Source organism: Myotis daubentonii, chromosome 1 (assembly GCF_963259705.1).
Source record: "Myotis daubentonii chromosome 1, mMyoDau2.1, whole genome shotgun sequence".
Taxonomy (NCBI): Eukaryota; Metazoa; Chordata; class Mammalia; order Chiroptera; family Vespertilionidae; genus Myotis; species Myotis daubentonii.
The window spans coordinates 161,649,289-161,663,927 of record NC_081840.1 but is presented as its reverse complement, the minus strand read 5'-3'; the positions used below and the strand labels follow the sequence as shown (position 1 = coordinate 161,663,927).

Genomic DNA, 14,639 nt, shown 5'->3' with positions numbered 1-14,639 from the left:
AAGATTGTTTGCTTACCTGAAAAGCGTAAACTTCATGAGCACCAGATTATCCAAACTTTAGACAGGAATGGAAATCCCCTTTAAAATCACATTTGTATTGTTTACTCTGAAAGAAAAGGATTCAGAAGTGTTGTGGTTTTGTTTCTCTTACACCCAGAGCCTTACTCCCCCAACACACAAACCACAGCACCAACCAAAACAATTGACAATGAATTGTCTCCAAGACTCTCCTATAACCACAGGAAATCAGTCTCCCTCAATTTCTCTCAATCTCTCTCTCCCTTTCTTCTTTCTGTATTATGAATTGACCAAGATATAAAACAAAAGTAAACTTTTTATTAAGATTTTTACTTATTAGTTTAATGTTCCCTAAACATGAGGAGTAGAAATATGAAGTTGTATTTCTCTATAGTGCTCCTCTCCCTCTTAAAGTATGTTTTATTTATATGTCTCTTGATTAATTTTCATAAGTAAAAAGTTTCGTCACCCTTTGTAAGTAAACTTTAAGTGTAACAATTACTTGCTGTGCTATCATTTCAGTAGTCTAAAGCTGTGGAAAGAAGTCTCTGCTACTGTGTATTTTTTCTTAGGAAGAGAAAGCTCAAAGACTTACAGGAAGTTCATTCACTGCCATATAAAGCTTCAAAAACTGTGTCTGGGCCCTTAACCAATAGCTAGTTGAAGCCCCCAACATTTTCTCTAGGTTATTTCCCAGGTGCCTTAACACTATTGAGACATTGTTCCTGGAGGTTCACCACACAGTGGGCTTAACAGTAAAAAAAAGAGAGAGAGAAAAAGAAACTATTAGGTGCCCAATATTAAAAATTATAGTACATTCACACAGTAATAATGATGGTGTACAATTATACTTGTTGAAATAAGGGATATCTGTGCTATAGATTATTGAGTAGGGGGGGAACAAGGTGGCGTTACTTACTTTTTAAATTGATACACATGTATACACATCTTCTTATAGGGCAGTTGCTATGGGATCTTAGGTCATTTTTACTTTGTTTTATATCTGTAATTTGAGTTTTCTCCTATAAAATTAATTTCATAAGTAGAAATATAAGTAAAATTTAGTAATCCATATTTTTTGAAATTCTGAAACAGTAAAATTATAGACCTAAAAGTGAGTTTGGAGCTCCATGTCAATAAAACAGAAAGATCTCATGTCATCGTAGGCGGTCTATGTCTGTTGAATCTAAGAAGCTCTTGCTCTGGATTAATATGAATGCTTAGGTATGGTTATTATTAAACCAATGAGAAGGTGTTTAGTAGTATGCAGTTCCTCATCCCCCATACTAAGAGTACCTGCTTTTCTCTGTGACTGTTTTGACATACTGAATTTCAGTGATATTCGCAATACCATATTTAATTTGTTTGTTGTGCCCCTTTAAAAAAAATACTACACCAGAATAGAATACATACATTATCTTCTCAACCTAAAGTAGCTGCTGACATATTATTTTATTTTGTCTTTTCTTAGAACATTTAATGAAATTGTCTATGGAAGAACTTGTAGAATTTCTTCAGGAGACCTTGGCAAAAGACTTTTTCTTTGAAGATGACTTTGTAATAGATCAACTTCAGATTTCTATGGCAGAACTAAAGCGGGCAAAATTAGACCTTCCAGAACCTGGTAAGAAGTATCCAAACACTTTATCCAAATCATAATTATAATTGGGAAATACGACAGACACAGTTAACACGGGCCATTTCTGTTTCAAACATAATTATTATATATGCTTGTGATGATGTACTGTAAATCAGTGTTTTACCAGCTGTTTATGACTTTATTCTATTTTAAGAAAAAGCAAATAAATATATTAATTAAATCTGCATTTCCTAATAGAATAACTGTACTATCCCTACTTAAATTTAGCAAGTTTGGTTGACAAGTAATATTATTCAACAGAAATAACCATATAGCTTTAAAATAGCGTAACAATAAGCTCTTTTTACTTTCATCATTTCAATTTATGAAACCATATGCAATTACAGAGCAAGTAAGGGTCCTGTTTTATAGAAGAGGAAACTGATACTAAAATGCTTATAAATGAAGCTACAGGACCAGCAGAGAGCATTATTCACAATAGAGTGCAAGTTTTCTGACTATTAATCCAGGGCTGTTTGCAGTGTACTACACTGTAAGATGATATATTTTATTTACTTAGTAGAGGCCAATGCACGAAATTTGTGCCAGGGGCTTGGCCCCTGCCACTACCGCGGCTGCCTCTGCCTCAGCCCCTTCGCCGCTGTGACTTCATCCAGAAGGTTGTTTAGTCTAATTAGCATATTACACTTCTATTATTATAGATTTCAAGACATCTTCTAGTACCTCCTATTGGGTTTCCTGCTAGGTGCTATGAGGGATGAACAACTGAAAAGAAAGACATGCTTCTTGCTTTCAGGGTACACACAGGAGAGATGGGATTTACACAAAGATAAATAGATTGTGAAGGGGTAATAATAGAGCTAGATAAATACAGTGGGGCCTTGACTTATGACTTTAATTCGTTCCGTGACGGAGCTCATAACTCGAATTACTCGTATGTCAAATCACTGTGACGTTCGCTGCGCCAACTAGCAGTGGGGTATCTGAAGCTGGCTCATAACCCGAATTTTTTTGAGCTCGCAACTCAAAGCAAAAAATCGGCCGAGAGACGACTCATATCTCAAAAAAACTTGTTAGTCGGTACACTCGTAAGTCAAGGCCCCACTGTATAGGATACATGGGGAAGGATCCGAGGAAGGGGAATGGAGGATGAGTGGGAAGAACAAAGGAAATGTAGAACTATCACAGTAGGAATAGCTTCTAAGAGTTTTGACTAGATACTACTTGACAATAAAGTTATTCTGCCCTTTCCTTTCCTTACCTTTTTTGCATGGATGGGTGTGGGAAGGGAGCCGGGAAGTGGAAGACCATGGTGATAGATGAAAAGTAAATGTGGTCAGTTATGTAAGACCTCAGGTGCAGTTGGATTTAGCATTTCCAATCAATGTGACCCATACTTGGATGTCTCCTTGGATGTGTGTGTACAGAAAAAGCAGAAATATATTAATGAACAAGTATATCTTTTCTCCTTTGGTGAAAACCAAGATGCTCTGCTTTTAGTTATTAAAGGGGTCTAGTCATTAGTGTTTCTCTGAAGTTTGTCTGGGTCATCAGGGTTCAGTGGAAAACAAAACATTACAGCAATAATTGAGTGTGGGCACAGAAACCATCACCTTTTCTAAGTGAGGTCAGTCCTCTCTTGTTCAGTATGATAATGTCCAATTTCTACTGATTCTTCCTTATAGCAGGAATGCATTTGGAACACAATTACTAACTACATCCTTGCTACTTTAATATTTATTTTTAAGTATCTTGCCTACTTTTTAAAAAGAGTTTAAGGCAAGTTTTAGTAAAAGTAATATAGAGAAAAATGCATAGAGTAGAACTGTCTAAACATGGGAATGAAATATCAAAATCTATGTAATTCAGCAGCTAATCTTTATTGAATACTTACTGTGTTCCACCTACTACATGGACTATCTTAATTATTCCCTAAACCTAACTTAAAAGGAAGTATTTGTCTTCATTTTACACATGAGGAATCTTGCAGTCCTTTCTAAGATCTCCTTACTAGGAAATGGTAGAATGGGGATGGAGAGTGGGACAGGGGGTTAAGGGAGAGATATAGATAAATAAGACCAGAAACACTGGCTCTGTTTTGCTCTGATCATGCTGGCAGTTAAGGCTGAACATGGTCAGGTGGCTGTGCACTTTCTACTACAACAATCTCTCTTTCACCTATACTTCTACAACATTTCCTTTTGGACTTTTTGTCTTGAAGCCTGCCTATTGTTACCTCTTTACATTTTTGTAAGCTAAAATGGAACATTAAAATAATTAGATGAACATTATAACAAGAAAGTTTAGTATCACATGTATAGTATTTTTTCTAATCTTTATTGTTTAAAGTATTACATGTAGTATTACATTTGTCTCCTTTTTCCCCCATTGACCTCTCCCCGGCCACTTCCACCCCCTAGCACATGTCCTTACCTTCATAGTGTCTGTGTCCATTGGTTATGCTTATATGCATGCATACAAGTCCTTTGGTTGATCTCTTACCATTCCCTCTCCCCACCTTCCCTCTGAAGTTTGACAGTCTGTTCGTTGCTTCTCTGTCTCTATGTATTTTTTTGTGTGTGTGTTGTTATTTTCCTGGTTTTGGAAATTAACAAAAACAATTTAAACAGTTTAAAAACAGCAAAAATCTTCTCAGAAGTCTATGAGTTTTAAAGTTAACGTAATTACAAAAGTAAGACACAGGTGTTATAAAAAAAAAAAAAAAAAAACTAGGGGCCCAGTGCATGAATTTTTGCACTTTGAAAGAATCTGTGGGCCACGAGGCTACGGTGGGCACAGGGGCGGGTCTCAGCCCATCCTCCGTGCCCCTGCCCAGCCCCTACTGCTGTGGCCTTCCCCTCCACCCCCATTCCCTGTCTGCCAGCAGCCCCACTCTGGCTGCTGCCACTTCCCTCTGCTGATGGCGCTGGGCCCTGATTGCACCTGCTGACACGCCTGATGGTCCACACACGTCATAGCGACCGGTTGTTCTGCCATTTGGTCCATTTGTGTATTAGCCTTTTATTATTTAGGATTCAAGCCATGCCAAATATGCAGGGTAAAACATTACAGTTCTCCACTCACCAATGCAACTTTTCACCATCAGTAATTTGGTGGGTATCAGTCCACATTCTTTTCTGTGTTGTCATATAAAGGCATCACACTTCTTAGTGTTGTTATACTTATTTGAAAACTAAAGGCCAGGTGCACGAAATTCATGCATGGGGTGGAGAGGGGGCAGTGTCCCTCAGCCTGGCCTGCACCCTCTCCAATTCGGGACCCCGTGGGGGATGTCCGACTGCCAGTTTAAACCGGCAGTCGGACATCCCTCTCGCAATCCAGGATCGCTGGCTCCTAACCGCTCACGTGACTGCCTGCCCTAACCACTCTGCTTGATCCCCCTAACTGCTCTCCCCTGCTGGTCTGATCCCCCTAACTGCTCTCCCCTGCCAGCCTGATCACCCCTAACTGCCTCTGCCTCACCACCGTGGCTTTGTCTGGAAGGACGTCCAGAAGACATGTGGTCTAATTAGGATATTACCCTTTTATTAGTATAGATCAGTGATGGCAAACCTATGACACACGTGTCAGAGGTGACATGCAAACTCATTTTTTTGGTTGATTTTTGTTTGTTAAATGGCATTTAAATATATAAAATAAATATCAAAAATATAAGTCTTTGTTTTACTATGGTTGCAAATATCAAAAAATTTCTATATGTGACACGGGACCAGAGTTAAGTTAGGGTTTTTCAAAATGCTGACACGCTGAGCTCAAAAGGTTTGCCATCACTGGTATAGATGGTTAAAATGAAATGTTGGATAAGGTAAGATTTCATTGCTTACTCTTATTCTGACTGATTTATATTCTGTAATTACTTCCTTCTAAACATCCCTTGAAATTTCTGACTACAATATTAATGATGGAAGCAGCAGTAGGAATATAGTAGAAAGAGCCTCAAATTCTACAACAGAAATCCCAGATTATGGGATTTACTAGCTTCATAGTGGTATGACTAAATCATTTAATTTTTCTTTTGTTTATTTCTGAGATTTTTTTATTTTTATGATTCTGTAATTCTCTTAACAAAAAAAATATGATTTTCTTTTAGAAAGTAATTGAGCACTTTATAAATAACCAAGAATGCAAAATTCAGAAAATTTTTAGCTAAAGGAATCATATGGCAAAAATAAATGTAATTTCTAATCAGAAGAAGAATTCAATATTGACTATAGCTTTATATTATGGTACAGTGTTACCTAGAATCATTTCACTATGATCTTTTTTTTAACTTTTTAAAAAAATTTTCTTTATTGGTTAAGGTATTACATATGTGTCCTTATCCCCCCCTTTTCTCCCACCCCCTCGCTCATGCCCTCACCCCCTTGGTGTCTTTGTCCATTGGTTAGGCTTACATGCATGCATACAAGTCCTTTGGTTGATCTCTCTCCCTTACCTCCACCCTCCCCTACCTTCCCTCTGAGGTTTGATGGTCTGATCAATGCTTCTCTGTCTCTGGATCTGTTTTTGTTCATCAGTTTATGTTGTTCATTATATTCCACAAATGAGTGAGATCATGTGATATTTATATTTCTCCCACTAGCTTATTTCATTTACCATAATGCTCTCCAGGTCCATCCATGTTGTTGCAAATGGTAAGAGTTCTTTCTTTTTTACAACAGCATAGTATTCCATTGTGTAGATATACCTACCACAGATTTTTAATCCACTCATCTGCTGATGGACACTTAGGCTGTTTTCAAATCTTAGCTACTGTAAATTGTGTTGCTATGAACATAGGGGTGCATATATCCTTCTGATTGGTGTTTCTGATTTCTTGGGACATAGTCCTAGAAGTGAGATTCCTGGATCAAATGGGAGTTCCATTTTTAATTTTTTGAAGAAACTCCATACTGTTCTCCACAGTGGCTGCACCAGTCTGCATTCCCACCAACAGTGCACGAGGGTTCTTTTTTCTCCGCATCCTCGCCAGCACTTATCGTTTGTTGATTTGTTGATGATAGCCATTCTGACAGGTGTGAGATGGTATCACATTGTCGTTTTGATTTGCATCTCAGATGATTAGTGACTTTGAGCATCTATACTAATAAAAGAGTAATATGCTAATTAGACCGGAAGACCTTCTGGACGACCTTCCGGACAAAGCTGTGGCTGTGAGGGCCGAGGCAAGCGGCCAAGGCTGTGAAGGCCCATCACAGAGACCCAGCCGGGTGGGCAGGGCCTCCCTCTGCTCTGTGATTGATCCCTGAGGGCAGGCATCAATGGCAGAGCCCAGGCCTGATGGGCAGGGCCTCCCTGTGGGCAGGGATTAATGGCAGAGTGCAGGCCGCGTGGAAAACGCCTGCCTCTGCTCTGCCGTTGATCCCAGAGCTCCAGCAGGGTGGGCAGGGCCTCCTTGTGGGCTGGGATCAATGGTGAACCCAAGTCTTGTAGGCAGGGCGTCCCTGTGGGTGGGGATGAATGGTGGAGCCCAAGCCGGGTAGGGTGGACCTCCCTGTGGGCAGCGATTGATCGCAGAGCCCAGGCTGGGTGGGATGAGCCTCCCTCTGCTCTGCCATTGATCCCAGAGTCCCAGCAAGGTGGGCAGGGCCTCCGTGTGGGCGGGGATCAGTGGCGAGCCCAGGCCTGGTGGAGAGGGCCTCCCTCTGTGGGGCATTGATCTGGGGGCTCCGTGATCCATCGCCCCACAAAGGGAGGCCCAGGTCACCTGCCAGCGACACTGTGGCAGATGGGCGGGGCCTGCCAGCTATCTTCCCACAGAGGGAGGCCCAGGCCAGCCAAGGATGGCACCCTATGCCTTTTGCCCGCAGAGGGAGGCAACCGGTGGTGGAGTGGGGGCGACGCCGCACAGATGGCAAGCAGTGGCAGCCTCAGGGGTGGGGCCAGCTTCTAGCAGCCGTGGGAAGGAAAACCCCGATAGGCCCTTTCCCCCTCCAGCCCTGCCCCCCCCCCCCCCCAATCCTGACCCTGACAGTAGGGAGGAGGTACTGTTTTACCCACAGCGTCCATAGGAATTACTGCAAATTTACTTCTCGGTGAAAGAACCTTTCATTCCCAATATAAATTACCAATTCCATTAAATGAAACTTCAATTTCTAGACTCAATACGAAGAGAGAAGTTGCTAAAACCATTAAAAAGGTCAAACTTCTCATTATTGATGAATGCACCATGGCATCCAGTCACGCTATAAACACCATAGACAGATTACTAAGAGAAATTATGAATTTGAATGTTGTATTTGGTGGGAAAGTTCTCCTTATTGGAGGGGATTTTCGACAATGTCTCAGTATTGTGCTGCATGCTATGCGATCAGCCATAGTACAAACGAGTTTAAAGTACTGTAGTGGTTGGGGATGTTTCAGAAAGTTATTTCTTAAAACAAATATGAGATCAGAGGATTCTGCTTATAGTGGATGGTTAGTAAAACTTGGAGATGGCAAACTTGCTAGCAGTTTTCATTTAGGAATGGATATTATTGAAATCCCCTGTGAAATGATTTGTAACAGATCTATTATTGAAGCTACCTTTGGAAATACTATATCTGTAGATAATATTAAAATATATCTAAACATGTGATTCTTTATCCAAAAAATGAGCACGTTCATAAATTAAGTGAAGGAATTTTGGATATACTTGATGGAGATTTTCACACATATTTGAGTGATGACTCCATTGATTCAACAGATGATGCCAAAAAGGAAAATTTTCCCATCGAATTTCTTAATAGTATTACTCCTTCAGGAATGCCATGTCATAAATTAAAATTGAAAGTGGTGTAATCATCATGCTATTGAGAAATCTCAACAGTAAATGGGTCTTTGTAATGGTACTAGATTGATTATCAAAAGTTGCAACCTAACATAATCGAAGCTGAAGTATTAACAGGATCTGCAGAAGGAGAGGTCGTTCTGATTCTAAGAATTGATTTGTCCCCATCTGACACTGACCTCCCATTTATATTAATCCAAAGACAGTTTCCTGTAATGCCAGCATTTGCAATGACTTTTAATAAATCACAAGGACAAATTCTAGACAGAGTAGGAATATTCCTACCTGAATCCCGTTTTCAGACATGGTCAGTTATATGTTGCTTTCTCTCGAGTTCAAACAGCATGTGACATTAAAATTAAAGTTGTAAATACTTCATCACAAGGGAAATTAGTCAGCACTCTGAAAGTGTTTTTACTTTTAATGTGGTATACAGGGAGATATTAGAACAAGTTTAATTAATTTATCAGTCATTTGTATCAATGTTGTTTATATATCATGTTTTTGTTGTTTTCATATCATGTCTTCGTTGTTATGTCATGTTTATTTATTAATATGTGTATATATTATTTTCATATACATTTCACATTTTATTTCATCTCTGACACTTCTATTATAAAGGGAAAATAGCAATATTAAAATGTTTTCTTCTAATTAATTCCCTTTTAATGTGCACGAATTTCGTGCACTGGGCCACTAGCGTTTTCATATGTCTCTTGGCCTTTTGTGTGTCCACTTTCAAAGTGTCTATTTAAGTTCTTTGCTCATTTTTTGATTGTATTGTTTAACTTCCTTTTGTTAAGATGTATGAGTTCCCTATAAATTTTGGAGATTAGGATATGACATTGGCAAGTATGTTCTCCCATGCAGTGGGCTTTCTTGTTGTTTTGTTGATGGTTTCTTTTGCTGTGCAGAAGTTTTTTATTTTGATGTAGTTTCACTTGCTTATTTTCTCCATAGTTTCCATTGCCCTAAGAACTATATTGGTAAAGATATTGCTACAACATATGTCTGATATTTTGCTGCCTATGGATTCTTTTAAGGTTTTTATGGTTTCCCACCTTATGTTTAAGTTCTTTTTCCATTTTGAGTTTATTTTTTGTCTGTGGTGTAATTTGGTGGTCTAGTTTCAATTTTTTGCGTGTATCTGTCCAATTTTCCCAATACCATTTATTGAAAAGACTGTCTTGACTCCATTGTATGCTCTTACCTCCTTTGTCAAATATTAATTGAGCATAATGGCTTGGGTCAATTTCTGGGTTCTCTGTTCTGTTCCATTGGTCTATATGTCTGTTCGTGTGCCATATGTATAGTTTTAAAAACCTTTGTGAGCATGTTATTTCTGTTTGGCTCCTTGTACTGCATTACTATGAACTCTCACCAGTAATGTATGATGGGGCCTGTTTAGACCCACACAAACACAAGATAGCACTATTAAATTTTTAACTTTTTTGCTGGTTGGACAGAGTATTGAATTATTGTTTTGATTTGCATTTCTTTCATTTTTATCAAGTATCTTTCTTATGTATTAATTGGGCATTTTATTTATTTTCTGTAAACTTCCCTGTTCATCTTCTACCCATTTTTCTATTGGCCTTTTTATACAAGTTGTTGATACATTAAAGAGATTAGCTAGTTTAATATATGCATTGCAGATGCTTTTCATATAGAATTTTAAAAATTTTAACCATTGTTTTTCTTTATGGCATCTCACTTCTATGTCTTTTGTAAAGGATTTTCTACATAGTGAGTGAAAACTTTTTTTACTTACCTTTATTCTATCTTATAGCATTTACATTTTTATTTTTTATGCTTGATTCTTTTTTTAAAACAATTTTAAAAACTGTTTGTTTATTTTGTAAGAAGTTACCCCTAGTCCAAAGTAACTATGTTTTAAAAATTTTTGGCCAAAAAATTTACAAAAACCTTTTCAGTTCAACCTAATAAAAGTGATATCTAAAAAATATTCCCCATTATTAGGTCTGTCTTTAAAAGTTCAGATTCTAACGCATTTCTAAGGCACAGTGTTCTGGAAGACGAATGTGCTTCTGCTGACATCGCAGGATGGGTGAACATCCATGACTGGCTCCCAGTGAGCCTGGTGGGCACCTTCCGCCCTGGACACTGTGGGATGTGAAAGTCAAACGTAGGCCCCCAGGGCCGTGTGGAATTCCTTGAGACACTGTACCAGCTGCTGGAACTTGGGCCTCTCCTCCGGATCCAAGGCCCAGCAACAAGCCATCACAGCAAATAGTTCATCAGGACAGTTAATAGGCTGGACTATTCATAACCGTCTTTCAGGTACACAGCCATCTCAAAAGGGTCAATGTCCACATAGGGCGTTTGGCCCAGAGTCATGAGCTCTCACAGTGTCAGTCTGAAGGCCCACATGTTACTAGCACTGGGAAACTCATTATTAGCCAGACTTTCCAGAGCCATCCACTGTACTGGCCTGTTTTCATTCCCCCCGACAATGACAGCCCATGGGGAACAAGTCTCTGGAGAGGACATTGTCTGTATCTTAACTTGAAGTGTGTCATCAGTGACACAGTTCCTAGCAGCCAGGTCTTTGCTAGAATCTTTAACCATCTAGAATTATTTTTTGTTTAAAGAAGGATGTAAAGGCTCGGCTTTGCTTATCCTATATAATAAAGAGCTAGTATGCAAATGGTCGTCATGCCCTCACACCCTCGTGCCAGAGGTTGTCCGGATGGTTCTGCTGTTCAGTAGTTCAGTCAATTTGCATATTATGCTTTTATTACTATAGATGTGTTTCCTACTAAAAAGGCAGAATAAATGCTTGCTTTCTCTTTGTCAATTTTCAAAATTAGAAGTTGATGTTCTAGATTATGTTCAATGGCAACAAATGACCTTTTCATTTGCTTTCTCATTGTGAATTAGTGGAATTTGATTTATTCTAAATGTTTCGATTAGATATAATTATTATTGTTTTATTGCTCAAATTGTTGTACATTTGGTCATCAGGATCTCTCTTAAACTGATTCCTGTGTCCTTTTGATCCAACACTAATAGACTTAGAATACTTCTTTGCTTTCATGTGCAACAAGATATCTCGGGCTTATCCTAAAAATCCCCCATTCCTCAAGTTTTATTGCACAAATAATACACAAATATACCCACATGTGAACTCTGGACAATCATTGAAGTATGCTGAGTTATGTATGAAGGCTTCCCATTACTTCATTATACTTCTGTTCTTTCCTTCAAAGGAAATTACTGGCCAGTAGTTTGGGGCATATTCTAAACCTTTTCATACATTTACATAAGTGAATATAGCTTTTTTGTAGATGGCGTTTATCAACAAATGTTCCATTCTAATCCTAATTTGCTAACACTTTATCCTTATGTCACTATTTGTGTTTTTAGTCTTCATTTATTGTGAGTGTATCAAACCTTTCCTTTATATTGCTAATCTGACTTCAACCATTCTGTCCTGTTTCAACCATTTTCCTGTTTTATTGACTAATTCTATAATACTCTTCTTTTTGGCCACTAGTAATAAACATGTGTAAGTAGATATAATGTTTTAGCTCTCCATCCCTTCAAGTGAATCAACTATGAAGACATCAATTTAAATAAAAGTACTTTTGACAAGTGAAGTATTAAAATGACTCAGATGGTTTCTTGCATACCCCATTGACTAGTGATTATTTGTACAGAAATATCCCTCTATTCTTGTCAGCTATCTTCTATTCAAATAAAGCCATTGGCAGAGATTTTTGTCACTTAAGGAAGTCGTTCTGATTAGAAAGCCTATGTTGATCTACTATGGCTGTCAGTTTGGTCCACATTTATAGCTTATGACTTATATAGAACAACTGAGAGAGACTTTTTCTGAGAATAATTGAGAGGGCCATTTTAAGTTTATCTTTTATTTTAGATATGAGAAAATAGGAAACTGAAGGAACCTTTTAAAGAAAGAAAACATTTATTGCTTTTAGCTCTGGGACCTGTGTTTTTCTAGAGTAATTTGGGAATTTTATTCTCTTTATCTAGAGAAAACTTTTCCAGCTTCAGCATTACATTGTTTTCTTGTGTGTTTGTTTGTTTGCTTTTTGGTGGTATCAGTCCAGATTTTTTGCTGGAACATGGGAAGAAAATGTTCATTTGTACGTGGCCCCAGCAGGGCTTTGTATGGGTTACAGTTGGAGTTCTTTGTGGCTCACTTCCAGGTAACTGCTATTTTTCACTTTCTCCTCTCTGCCTCTCCAACCATTCCTTTCCTTTTTCCTCCACGGCTTCCTTTTCCTGGGCTGGTCTTTGCAATCACCTCTGGGAGGTTGTGTTCTTGCTATCTTCTCATTCTGTACACTGCCCCAGGTGCTTTCATCATTTCCCTGGTATGCAGTCACTTCAAAGACGTCCAGCTCAGAACCTCCACCCAGATCTTTGTACTAGAACTTCTGAGCTCCAGGCCCATTTAACTGATCCTGTAAACGGGCACTTTCACCTACCTGCCCCTCAGATACTTCAAACTTAATGTCTAAATTCCTATCCCATCTCTAACTTTCCCCATTTTTCCTCTGCATTGCATTTCCTATCATGGTAAAGTACTCAACATTCACTCATCCTCTTAGTTATCCAAAATCTCCTTCTCACTGCTGCCCTCACCAATGGCTCTCCATTTAGCTATTGCATATAGTTGCCAAGTTCTGTGTTTTTTTTTCTTTTTTTTTTAATATATTTTTATTGATTTCAGAGAGTAAGGGAGAGGAAGAGAGAGATAGAAACATTAGTGATGAGAATCATTGATCTGCTGCCTCCTGCACACACACCCCGCCCCCCCCCCCCGCCCCCCCAAGGATCAAGCCTGCAACCCGGGCATGTGCCCTAACCGGGAATTGAACCCCTGACTTCTTGGTTCAGAGGTCGATGCTCAACCACAGAGCCACATTGGCTACACTGGAAGCCCTGGTGCTGGTGTTGCTTACGTCCTTGCTGACCCAGAGTGATTTTTTAGGACAGCCAGCCCTTCTGAGGCTTCAGTGCTTATTGGAGAAAATCCAAACTCCTTAGTTTGACAGATAAGACTCCCTTGGCCCGCTTGTTTTCCTACTTCCACCCATCCCACCTCTTGGCCACTTTTTTTTTTTTAAATTCTTTATTAATGAAAGTATTACGTATGTCCCCTTTTACCTCATTGTCCTCTCCCAGCCCACCCCGGCCCCCCAGCCTAGGCCTTCAGCCCCTATTGTCTGTGTCCATTGGTTATGCTTATGTGCATACAAGTTCTTTGGTTGATCTCTTACCTGCCTCTCCCACCCTTCCCTACCTTCCCTCTAAGGTTTGACAGTCTGTTTGATGCTTCTCTGTGTCTAGATCTGTTTTTGTTCATCAGTTTATGTTGTTCATTATATTCTACAAATGTGTGAGATCATGTGATACTTATCTTTCTCTGACTGGCTTATTTCATTTAGCGTAATACTCTCCAGGTCCACCCATGGTGTTGCAAATGGTAAGAGTTATTTCTTTTTCAGAGCAACGTAGTATTCCATTGTATGGATGTGCCACAGTTTTTTAATGCATTCATCTGCTGATGGGCACTTAGGCTGTTTCCAAATCTTAGCTGTTGTTAATTGCACTGCTATCAACATAGGGGTGTGCATATATTCTTTCTGATTGGTGTTTCTGATTTCTTGGGATATTCTTGCTCCTGGCCACTTTTAAAGAGTAATAGTAACAGCAAATTTTGAGTCTTATAATAGACTCCTTACAAAATGCTTTCTTTACATACATATTTCAGTTATTTTTTTCAGCAGCCCTTTGGAATAAGGCATTTGTCAATGTAAGTTTGTTTGTTTTTTAATATCCCCAAGGATAAGTTTCCATATACAGCATTATATAGGTTTGTGAAATTAGTATTTTGCTTACTAATGTTCTTTAAATTTATTAATTCAGCTTACAAACATTTTCTTCATATGTTGCAAAGTTTATTACTACCACTACAAAAATAAAATGCAAAGGACAGAATGCATTACTGACATTTTTTGAAGTGATGGAATTGTTTTGTATCCTGATTGAATACATACACAGAGAGAGAGAGAGATAAGCCCATTTTATTGTTAGTTTATAAAGGAGAAACCTCTGACCCACTTTTTGAGTGTTTGAGTGTGTTTTCACTTTTATTTGTTTACATAATGGAAACTAGTGTTAGTCACATATGTCCAACAATTTTGATGTATGTGTATGTGAATTGAAATGTTGGGAAAC

At 38.7% G+C, this 14,639-nt stretch overlaps 1 protein-coding gene across 4 annotated transcripts in view; it reads left to right on the top strand.

Annotated features, from left to right (window-relative positions):
• USP6NL (USP6 N-terminal like) overlaps positions 1–14,639 on the top strand; it is a 177,593-nt gene that overhangs the window by 148,125 nt on the left and 14,829 nt on the right. For all 4 annotated transcript variants that reach the window (XM_059664100.1, XM_059664091.1, XM_059664118.1 and 1 more), the window contains one exon: positions 1,490–1,642. In XM_059664100.1, coding sequence (XP_059520083.1) covers positions 1,490–1,642 — 153 coding nt within the window. The remainder of the gene's footprint in view (positions 1–1,489; positions 1,643–14,639) is intronic.